The 12,438-nt window shown below is 38.9% G+C and overlaps 1 protein-coding gene across 1 annotated transcript; it reads right to left on the reverse strand.

Annotated features, from left to right (window-relative positions):
* Window positions 1-120: 120 nt before the first annotated feature.
* sass6 (SAS-6 centriolar assembly protein) lies at window positions 121-9,692 on the reverse strand. The gene is made up of 16 exons (XM_029500664.1): window positions 9,571-9,692; window positions 8,756-8,816; window positions 7,760-7,839; window positions 6,809-6,913; window positions 6,438-6,606; window positions 6,123-6,200; window positions 5,011-5,130; window positions 4,512-4,703; window positions 3,888-4,082; window positions 2,965-3,054; window positions 2,462-2,641; window positions 2,263-2,344; window positions 1,513-1,622; window positions 1,326-1,423; window positions 734-825; window positions 121-437 (listed from the first exon to the last, which is right to left on the reverse strand). Exons 1-16 carry the CDS (start codon window positions 9,630-9,632, stop codon window positions 385-387), a joined length of 1,767 nt encoding a protein of 588 aa, XP_029356524.1. The 5' UTR covers window positions 9,633-9,692; the 3' UTR covers window positions 121-384.
* Between the last annotated feature and the right edge of the window lie 2,746 nt (window positions 9,693-12,438).

Below are 12,438 nucleotides of genomic sequence, written 5' to 3' on the forward strand. Positions count from 1 at the left end.
CTAGTTCATTCAGGCAGACGTAAACGGCCAGCCAGCAACCCCCTACAGTTGCAGCAACCACTGCCAGAAAAATCTGATGAAACAAAGCATGTGGATACTTTGTAATGACCAAACACCAAACAAAGTGCATATAAATTTTATTGAAACATACCTGAAAAACAACAAACAACATTGACACTTCTAGATGACAAAAATATAAAGTAATTTTGAAGACATCAATACACTCTCCATGATCACTGGAATCTGCTGTAGAGTTTTGATAGCATTCACTTGACGCACGCATAGGATCGGAGGACATGAAGCAAATGGTGAGCTTTGGATGGGTTTTTCCTACTTAATCAGAAATTAATGCTTTTTTTGTCCTCGAGTCTTAAAGTTTGTGCTTCATGCTGAGAAATAAGCAGAAGGTACAGGAGGTTTTGTTCGCTGAGGCAATTCTGGAAAAAAAAAAAGAAGAAGAAATGAGATGAGACATTATCATTGGTCAAAGACATTATTGCCTTCAATAATACACTTAGTTTCCATAAAGACTACACAGCAAACTTAAAGACTGTTGAGTGTGATGAGTGTCTAAGAAAGAGGCAGGTTTCACTGAAGCTTTTGTGTCCCAGGACACTTACAGACACTTGTCAACCTGCCTTAGTCTGCTGGACACTCCCTCATTATAAGTGGGAAACAATTCTAAAATTCACCCTTCATAGCCAACCTTTCCCAAACCAATGAGCAATTTTACCTCTATGGAGCAGATGAGATGACAGACCGTAGATTGGGATGCTGTCGTCTCTCTTCTCAAAGTACTTAGAGTCCAGACCTGCATAGTCTTCACTGAAGATGAGAACAAAAAAATAAGATGTACGATTTTCCTTTAAAGGTCCCACATTATAATTATCCAATGTTTAATTTGAAGCGTTCATATCTATAAAACCAACAATAAATCTCCGTTACAAAAGCTTTCTTAGTGTTTAATATCTTCTCTCTAAAGTTGAATGATTAAATAAAAAACACATCAGATTTCAGATATAAAGTCAGGGAAACAAAACCCTTCATGTTCAGATGGGAGGGCATTGCTGCTTGTTTAGGGCGCAGCTTCTGAATAAAGGCTGTGTACATTTCTCTGTGTATGAGAGTTTAGACACTTTCACGGTGTAGTGAATGTAGACCCACTAAAATTAACTATATAAATTATTATATCTTCAAACAATTAGGATCCATTTTGGAACAATAATATGTAAAAATCATCAGATGTTGCAGTCGCACATTATTAGATTGAATACATTCTATATTCCAGTGTGTACTGTTTCAAAAACTGAGATAAGAAAACTCACGTTTGTCTGTTGGCTGCTTGCCCCCGCTGATCAGCAGGAGTGACAGCAGTTGTGGTGGGAGACACAACAGGTTTCCCTGTCTGAGGATAAAACTGTGCCTGGAAAACAGAGTCAGTAAGTTGAGGGCAGTTGTATTTGGTGTGGAAACAGTTATGTTACTGACACAGTCTGAAGTGAGACGTCCTACCCGTAGTCCTGTTGCTGTGGATAGAACTGAAGGAATCTCCAAAGACTCAGTGGATTGTGGGTTTCTGGACAATTGCTTTTCATTCAGCTGCTTGTTCAGCCAATTTATTACTGTGTTAAAACAGAAACATAGCAGTATGAGAGTGACATTAACAATTGGCATATCTTTAGAACAGTCTGTTATCAGGTTAACCTCTTAAAATGGTGCTACCTTTCCCGTGACAATTGTTTTAATGCGTTGCAAAACCTTCATCCAAATTCGATATTTCTGACCTTGAAATGGTTTTAATTGGGTATACTTCTGCTAACCAGACAAGCCGAGGTGTGGAGGACAACTCTAATGTTGCTAATTCTTTTAGCCCAACACCTAGATGCCCCCAAAACTCACATCAAGCTTATTTTGTTGATTTCTCATCTGCTTTTAACACCATCCAGCCGTAGCTCCATCAGAAACTCCTGACACATTTTAATTCCAACATAAATCTAGTCGGCTTATTAATGGATTTTTATAGGTAACAAACATATTCAATCCGTAAGAGAACAGTGCATGTGAATAACAATTCTAAGCATACAGATGAACTGAGCTGGTGAGTCCTTCACTGAGGCAGAGCATCGCCAGAGGGTGCCACATGTGTTCTAATCTTTGCCCTGGATAAAATTTATTTCTAAATTATGAATTGAGAACAAGTGAGGAAAAAAAACCTTCATCATTTCACTTTAAAACTGAAAGCAATAAGACAAGTGTCCTCACCATTCTCATTTGTTTTTAACACTTCTTTGCTTTCATTTAGCTTCTGGACAGTCAGCTCCAACTGCTCCTTTAATTTTGATACCTGTAAAATACAAATATTATTGTGTCAGTTTCACATTAAAACAATTGATCAGGAGATTTTATGAGTCGAGATCAGCAAGGACCTGCGGTGTCTGCAGTTTCCATGATGAACACATACCTGCTCATCCTTAGTACTGAGCTGCTGCTGAGTGCTTTGTAGATCATTTTTAACACTCTGCAGTTTTTCTGTTGTCTCCTGGAGGATCTTCTCCTGTGACACAGTCACCGTGTTTTTTACTTTTATTTTTCCAACAAGGCCTCGAACTTCTCCCTGCAGCTTCTTAATGATACCATTAGCCTGGATCAAAAAGTAAGAACATAAAAGGAAGTAAGAAACTGCACCCGTGCAAGTTTACACATAAGGAACATCCCAAATGATCAACAGTGGAATTAGCACCTCTTGAGTTCCAACTCAACTCCATTTGTGTGAAATAAACAAGATACGGTGAAAGCTTACAGCATCTAAAGAACCTCGAAAAAGTAGGATCTCGCTCCTGAGTAACAGCAACAATTAATCAATGACTTAATTGACGGCAATCAAACGCTGTGCGGCCTGATGCTTGTATTTATTTACACTCATTTGTTCACTTTTGCAGATAGATGAGCAGCGTGCAGCTTTACCTTAATCAGCTCCTCTGACAATGATTTCACTGTTGCTTCAAGTTTTCTAATCTGCAGTTCTTTACTCCCAGCATTTTCTTCCACTGACTCCTAATCAGCATAACACGCACACAAAATCAAAAGAAGGAAAGAAAATACAATTAAAGAATGCATCTGCCCAAAACATCAATGTGCTATTTAGGCACTAGCTCATAACAGACCATGGAACAGACTTGTATCACAGACGAGGTGCATTGTGTGATATAAGTCTGTTCCACTAACTCAAGAGAGCTATTGCTTTCATGAAATGGTTAGGAAGTATGAAAAACATAAAATAACTAAAGAATAATTAGTAATAGACAATTTTTTTTAGTCAGTACCCATTTTTCACAAAAAAAAAAAAAAGTCTGTGAAACATAATTTGACATCATAGCTGTAGGTTGTGCTCATTATATAACACCTATCAACCAATCAGATTTGAGCTACCCTTTATAACATGTTTTTGTCACAAAGACTACGAATGAATTTTAGAAAGAAATTCGAAAAACACCAAGTCTTCAACCACATTTCAATATTATTATTACTTTAGTAATTTCCCCAAAACCTTTCATCTCAATACACTGTTGCTGCACTAAAGGTTAAGAAAAGGTCAAAGGACAGACCCTCCCCATGGGAGCACAACCTTTCCTATAAAAACATGCATACCGCAATTATTGAAACAGGCACGCCAATTGTGATGAATGATCATTTCACTTGGAATGATTGTTTCTGTATTTCATTTTGAATAGAAAAATGTTTGTGATTGTGATTGTGACCTTACTGTGATGGGGGCTCTTTGCAGCTATCTATAGCTTAAGGGTGATAAATGAGCAACTATGCACATACAATACGGTGGGATATTGTATGCAAGCTGCTGACTCTACATATCCAGTCACATCTCTTACTTTCTGCTGCTGAGTTGCCTCCAGTGCCTCCTTTGTGTGGCGCATCAGCTGATCCTTATCTTTGATCTCCTGTTCCAAAACAGCTACTCTCATTTGTAGCTGGCTCACCAAACGCTCCTTCTCATGGACTTCAGTGTCCAGAGTACTGTTCTCCCTCCTAAGAGACACCACCTGCTGCTTTGAATGCTGGCAATCCTACACATGTAATAGACATGACAGGAAGGAAATACCAGTGAAATTGGGCAGGAGGGAGGGGGGGTTAAAAAATAAAAAGTATTTAAATACGACAGTCACAAAAAACAAACAAGCAGGTTTTTCTTGTGAAGAGCAAACTCAAAAAGATTAAACTGAATCTCCTTTCACTAACTGCTTGTTTTAAAGGATGTCATGCCACTAACTGAGTGATTCACCTACTTTTTCAAATCAACACTGAGACCATTTGAATAAAGTTAGGATGCTGGTGTAACAGAATCAGTATGGAAAACGAAACTGAATAAGCCCCTGCATCCTGTCCCATCATGCTGATACTCCCTTTTACTCAGATGTCAATCAGATTCTTTGACTATCTCTTGATATGCAGAGCTACAAGTAATTAGAGCCAAGTCAGCCTGCTCTTCCACTTACCTCCTCTGCTGCCACTAGTTTCATCTTCAGGTCTCTGATAACTGACTCATTCTTATACTTCCTCTCTGTCAGCTCTCTGCAGGAGGCTTCCAGCCCGGTCAGCCTGCTTTGAAGTTCCTGGCTGCTCTTCTTGTGAGCAGTCTCCAGGTCCTGACGGAGCTGTTCAGTCTGCTGCTGCAGTCTACTTTGTAACTGGAAAATATCGTAAAGACAAACCAAATAATTATCTCCAACAACTCCTAGACAAAACTCACTGCCTTTTATTCACTATGCTCCAAATAACTGACTGCTTCCTCAACGAATCCATTTCATCTATTTTTTTCCCCATCTTCTTCCTCTGCTTCTTGGAAAATTTTATAACTGAACTTTTGTTCAACTGAAGTTCAACTTTTATAACAGAATCACTAGTATTAGGTGTGGTATCTTATGGGTTTTGAAAAATGTGGATTTGAACAACACATTATACAATGCAGAATGGAAAAATGAGTGCTAATCTCACCTCCATAGTCTTCTCTCTCTCTGACTGCAGTTCCGAAGAATGACGGCTGGACAGAGAACTGGTTTGAGTCGTCCACTCTGAACGCAGTTTGTCCAACTCTTTTGTCTTCTCAGACAGTGTCTATGAGACAAAGAGACATAAATTACCAAACAGAGAGCCACAGTTTTTCTTTTACCACTTAATGCTAAGTTATTGTTATTGTCTTGATAGCAAAAGTGCTGAACTATCTAAATACATTGCAGTATTTACAAGATGATTTCATTTATCCATTTCATTTTTCATTTCACCAACCTGGCCCAATGTAAAAAAACTAACCCACACCCCTTAAATCATGAATTCGCTGATTAACCACATTTTCAGGTCACTCTCTCTAGACACACCCAGCCCTGATTTCTGCCAGACCTGTAGAACCAAGAAATAATTGAATTGTCTTAATACACAAAGTAGGCTATAAGATCTCAAAAAGCTACACATCATGCTACAATCTAAAGAAAATCCAACAATAAATGAGTAATAAAGTTATTGACATCCATCAGTCCGGAAAGGGTTACAGAGCCATTTCTAAGGCTTTGGGACTCCAGTGAACCAGAGTGATGAGGCAAAAGGTTGACTTTTTGGAAGGCATGCATTATTTTAAAACTCACAGCATTTAATAAAAAAAAACAACAACAACAAAAAAAAAACCCAAAACAAAACAACCATCAAATCAACAGTAAAACATGGTGGTGGTAATGTGACCACACAACTTGCTGTTATTGATGGAACCATTAATTCTGCTGTCTACCAGAAAATACTGAAGGAAAAAATGTCCAGCCATCAGTTCAGAACCTGAAGCTCAAGCGCACTTGCATGCCACAACCAATTATGTTAAGATGGCAATTACACTGACATAGATTTTGGTAAATTATTCTTTAGGGTTAGGCAAGTCATTTCTGCCTGCTGCACCTCTGCTGGTGCCTAACGAACTAGCTGCGAAACACCATCCTTCGCTGGTGTTTCACCCCGTTAGCCACCAGAACACTTCGGGATGGAGGGGCAGCAGTCAGGGAGACGTCCCTGACCACTGCCCCTATAATAGTTCATCAACCACCATGTTAAAAGACAAAGCGAACCTGTTGAGCATAATTCAGCTGCCTGGATAAATCGTCTTCAGTCTTCTTAAGCTTCATCTCTAGGGCCTGCTTCTCTGCCTGAAAGGTGACATGTCCATAAAAACACCACTTAATGAGAAGGAAGACTAATTATAACTCCACATGTGGAAAAATATAATAAAAACCCAAAACAAAACACTTTATACCACAAATAATGACAGCAAGGATTTCCATTAATGATGTCAACAGTAAAGCCATATGCTTTACTGTGAGCATTGTTGGCCATTGTCTCCTGACAAACCCCTTATGATGACGTATTACGATGAATGAGCAAACCTTCAGGGATGAGAGACACACAGCCAGGTAGTCTTTAATGTGTTTGTCTGACCCCTGTGTGAGTCGTAGAGACAAGTGATTCAGGTGTTTGAATGCATTTGTCTCCACAACACTGAAGTTTGCAGGGCCTTCAAGCGTTGGAGCCTGGCATGTCAAGTGTAGAAGAAACCTGATGAAAAAGATAATGAATTAATGTTCAAGGATCCAAATGAAGTGATCTCAGCATCACATGGGATTCTCATGTTCACAACTTTGTCAATATGAAGACATTTGAGAATTATTGAGACTGTTAAAAATCACCATATAATGTAAATCTGAATTTCTTTAGTTGAGCAATGTTTAGTTATGTTGTGGACTGCCTTTGTTTGTACCTTGGATTGTCTGAGTCCTGCTCAGAATAGCACAGATTAAGCAGGTCAATGAACTTCTGAGGAAATGATGCAAAGTCTATGAGCAGCCCCTGCTGGACTTTCAAACTGCTCAAAAAAAAAAAAAAAAAAAAAAAGACAAAGATTAACAGAAATAGTAAGCAAGGGTTAGAGAAAGCTAATTTACAACATCCTAAATTCAAACAGTAAGCATTGTAACTAGGACTGTGTGATATGGCCAAAATATTGTCAGTCAGTATTGATCATAGCTGCCTGTGGGGAATGTCATGTGGCACGGTGAAGTTTTTGATGAGCCAGGGATAGAGCAAGCAAGCAAGGGCTGGGTATCGCCACTGATCTAAATTGACCCAAGATGCCATCATAATGCAATTCACCATCTGATTCAATTTTGATTCAGTTCATTGACTTTGACATCAGTTCTGCTAGATATGCATGCGACTGTTAAATGCTGTAAACTGGTCACTGGTTAAAAGTGTTTACATTATGAATGAACCCAAAGCTGAATTAATGCACCTCTTAATTTAACGTGGCCAACTGCTTAGACCTACGTCTTGAGTAATGGGTCGGTCAGGGATGTGTGTTTCTAACTACATGATTTAATAACACATCTGCCTCTAGACCTTTGCCTTCTGTGAAGCTTAGTCTACCATGTTGTTGTCTTAAACAAAGAAAGCTTGTCACACTAGACTAGCAGGGTGGCAGTCTCACATATCCACATTAATTGTCACTATGCGGACTATAATGGTTTATATTGAAAAACTTAAAAGATAGAAGAGAATTCCAACCATCCATTATCTATACTGCTTTTCAATCAGGAATACATGCAATCATTAGGCTTTTTCAATAATAATAATTTCTAATCTCTGCTGTTGATGAAGGGACATACACAGATTTCATATCTTATCTCCAGCCCTTAATCACACTGACACTTACCTTTGGAAATCTTCTTCTGATATTGACAGATTGAAGAGAAAATAAGGATCCAGATCATCTGTTAGTCTAACTAGAAGATCCTAAAACAAAGAAAAAATAATCATTAGTCACTATGAAGAAAGAGTGTCTTTAAATCTGTGGCTAGTGGCAAAACTCAGTTTGAAATTTGAACCTAATGTAAAATGTTGAGTAAGAGGTTTTTACCCTTAATCATCATGCACTGCTATCTGTCTAACTGACTACAACATGGCATTTCCACTTATTTAGATCAGTGGCTATATATAAATGGATGCTGTAAAAGTTCCAAAAAGTGAAGCCAAAACATCTTGGGACATCAAATGTGATTGTTCAATACAGGAAGAGAGCATCTGTCATTGCAGGTATTTCTCATAAACTAATATATATTATTACATTAATGTTTCCAATAGTTTCTTATTTATCATTAACTATTGCATTAATTATAACTTTATTAGTTATTTGATGCGATAAAAAGCCTGTTCATTAGTTAATGGAGAAAGTAAGAAATTCCACAGGTTGAAGGGACGATCCCTCTATGGATAAGATCGATTAACCCTCTTTGTTGAGTGCCTAAATGAGGTGCTTCTATCACTACAAATTATGTTGTGCATAAGGAGTTTGTGTTTAATGTTCTGTCTTTCAAAAGAGTCAGCCCCAAAAGTTTTCATAGGAAAGTGAACTCAGACATATACATACACACAAACAGGGATGCTGGGCGATGCCACCTTTCCCTCTCTATGTGCCCACTTTAGATTCATCTTTATCCAACATGTATATCGTAAATACAATTCACTTGGTTAATGTTCACATAACACTTCAACCAATAAAGTCAAATTTATAATGATTACATTTTCATTTCATGGTTTTGGAATATAAGATATACTATAAGATAAATTTAAGATATATTCAATGATCAGAAGGGAGAAGATCAGAGGGAAATTCAACACCGAAGGACACCAATCCGTCGGCCCAACTCACCCTTTTGTGCACTGGACTTGTTGTCAGCTGAAGCTCAATGTTGACACGAAGATTTGCTTTCCTGCAAAATTAAGTGATCAAACAATGTGGCTTAAAATAATTTGCATGACATTTCATCATGAGAAATATTGTATTATTAGCAGAATCACTTCATTATTTTATTTTCCTTTGGACCCTCTCTGGGGTCAGGTCAGGTCGACTTTATTTATCACCCTCACATACACAAATTGGGAAAATAACAACACTAAACATACAAACAGAAATAAAATAAGAATTAGCAGAATAAACAAAAGCTAAAACTATTTTTTGCAGATCAGAATAAATATAGATACACCACAACAACATTTACTTTAGTTTGTATAAAAGCTGAGTAGCGTTTAGAATAAACTTTCTGATATCCTCATGAAAAGTAGATGGACTATATTTTTGGGGTTTGGATGTAAAAATTAGGGAAAAGCACACGAGCGTTGTATTAAACGTTGTATTGTCGTTGTATTAAACCAGGCTGACAGGTGACGTCAGTGTTGTGGTTCAACAGTGCAGAAGTGTAACGTTACTGTGTAAACTTTGTGTAAAGTGTATCTCAGACATCTCTCCAGGCTCGTTGTGTCCAAAACACGGAAGGTTTGACTTTTCCCACAAACACACAGCTGATTTGTCTGACCTGTTCAACTGTTCACACTGTCAACCACAACTATCTGCCATTTCACCAAAAATGCATCATCCGTAACCTCACCAACACCGATGGTAAACAAACGGGCCGACATTAGCTCCGTTTGTTTGAGCCGATCAGAGCAGCTGACCTGCCCTCTTACCTTTCCTCACAGTCTCTGCACCTCACGGCCACCTGCAGCACTTTGCTGAATAACTCCTCCATCTTGGTGAGCTAACTCCGGCCTGCTTCAGTAACCCGGTAAATCATCTCACCGTCTCTGCGACAGTTCACATTTGGCGCGTTTCGGCCGCCAACAGAAGAGTCGCCCAGGAAACAGGCCCGCCTTTGTAGCAGCGGCTTCCCGCGGTGCTGCCCCCTGGCGGCCGGGAGGGCGGTCAGACAGACGACCGCTTTGTATGAGTGTGTGCTGGCAACACAACTAAATCTATCGCCATGGTCCACAGCTCCTGAACAAAAATATATGTGTTTATAGGGACTTTAACACGTTTGTGTGTGGATGCACACCTTATTCTCATCATCCTGGGGGATGGCAGCAGTAAAAAAGCTCCATTCATTGATTTTGTGAATAATATGGATGGAACATGGAGCAGAAAAAAAAACCAAAACAAAACAAAACCAAACAAACCAAAAAACAAAAACAAAACAAAACCCAATCTCGCTGATGAGCGAGAATGGAAAATAGGTGAGCAGGTGGATCTGGGAACAAGAGGAACTTTTCCATGGATCAAATTTATGCTTTAAGGTTTCAATATAAATCTGTATATATTTATGACAAACATATGATGTCACGTGTCAGTATGGTATGCGTGTATTTTTTGAAGTTTGGATGTGAGGAAGTCATATGTATCTGCCTTTTGTAGAAGGGTGAAAATGAGAGCATAGTAGAGATGCATGGTGGAATCTTCTATGACTATGATCAGTCTGTAGAGCAGTGGAGTTAAAACAGACCAGGGGCTCATTCCAGAAAGCAAGTTTAGTAAGAACTGTTTGTGTAGATACAGTGACTACTGTCTCAAAAATGTCAACGCATACATCACAATATGACAACTTACATTTCTCACTCTGCGCTGTTAGATCATATGGATGCTGAACATATTTATAATGTGGAGGAAAAGTGTCTTGATCTGTGCATGACTGAGGGGTATACTGGGAATTCACACAATGGCTGGAATGTGGTCAGCAGTCTCAAGCTTTTTAAAATGCAACTAACCTCTACCTCCTCAAATACACTCGTATACAGTATTCACTTGCACGTGGTCCTGTAAAGCTCTTTGTGATATGAACAGGACTACATAAATAAATGTTGCTTACAGGCCTTCTGCTGGGTGACAGGGTTCCCATATCAGCCCACTCTGCTCATCCCTGACCCTCATCAGGACTTTAATGTGGCCCATTGAAGGATGAGAACCCAAGTGGAGATTACTACAGGTGATCTGAAAGCTGTTTTTCAGTGCTTACTTCACTGCATGGTAGCCTCAGAGATAGCTTGTGACATTAGCATGGTATATGTTGGTCTCCATAATTAGAGGAGAACACCACCTTGCTCTACAAATAGGGAGGGGTGTAACTCTGTGTGTGTGTGAGCACTCATTTTTAGCAACCAGTCAAAATGAAATGAAACGCTGGAGGCCGTCTTAGCTGAGTTGTGGTATAGCTTGTTTATTAATGGTATATTTTTGCATAGAGAAACATACTCATTTCCAGTAATGACTTCATCAGCACTGCAGCTGATAGCAATGGCTAAATATGGTTATAATGACATTTTATCAAAGATGTTAATATCCCCCACAGCAGATGAACAATAGTAGATTGGAAACACTGCTTCAGTCAAACTATCACACATTCAAACAGGAACAGGAAGTCCAACCTTAAATTTGAATCAAGAGTTAATTCCACCAAAATCACCAATTCCTGTCCCTGTGTAAATGTTGTTTTATACGAACAGTTTACATCATGCGAGTAAAAGTTGACTATTGACATTTGCTTGAGCTGCAAAACATCCAAAGGAAAAAATATTTAAAACTTGAGTTAAACCTGCTACAGCCGGTCCAGATCTGCAGCCCGTTCCACAGTGAACACCTCAGGCTAAGGTTGATGTCGGTCCAAGTCTGGAACAAACTGGACTCAATGCAAGAAACACAATGTCCCCTCAACCTCATCCATTATTTTCTTAAACATAATTTTGTGTGCCTGTCACTGGCCTTCAGATGTCAAATCTTGTTTATCAGAAAGTGGCCATGGTACATAATAATGCTCTCTGAGGTGTTTCAGTATAAAAATATAAGGTTCATGAGACGGGACACCACTCTGCTTGAGCGCTATCCTATCCACCGTCTGCAGGTTCTGGGGGACCACATCATAAATGACATAAAGATTTACAGTCACGCCAAACTCGCTGAACTGTATCATGGCCTGAAGCATGTTTAATGTGAAAAGGACTGCGGTCTGTATGGACTGTAGTCATGCAATAACTGATGAAAGCTGTTCATGCCCCTGATCTGTCTGATGTGAGGGATACATATCTGGAAGCAAGCAAAGCAGTCCTTTAATATAATATCTGAAAAAGTATGAGAAAAAAAAAATCCTTAAAATATGAGACTGCATTAAAATGTTCTCTGAGAAACAACTCTTTCGTTCATTACAAATTGCCTTCAGCACATGGAGTAAACAGCGTGCAGAGGCAACAGACCCACAGATACAGAGAATAATCAGTATCACTGTCACAGGAAAACTACAAAATCGGATTCTCAGTAACTAAGAAAAGTTTTCCATCTGCTGTGAGGCTGAATTACAAAAAAGGTTTTGAAGGGCCATTAAAAATAAACTCATTGCAATTCAAATGAGAAAGAACACAAAGAAAGACAAATTAGAGTTAAAAGGTTTTCAGGCAACAGCAGCAGTGGGGTAGAGTGTTGAGTCACATTAATAGTTTGTAGAAAAGAGCCCTCTTTGAAAGCATCTCCCCCAAAACACAACTGTTCAGATATCTGACAGTCCGTTTGTCCCT

This window comes from Echeneis naucrates, chromosome 4, assembly GCF_900963305.1.
Source record: "Echeneis naucrates chromosome 4, fEcheNa1.1, whole genome shotgun sequence".
Taxonomy (NCBI): Eukaryota; Metazoa; Chordata; class Actinopteri; order Carangiformes; family Echeneidae; genus Echeneis; species Echeneis naucrates.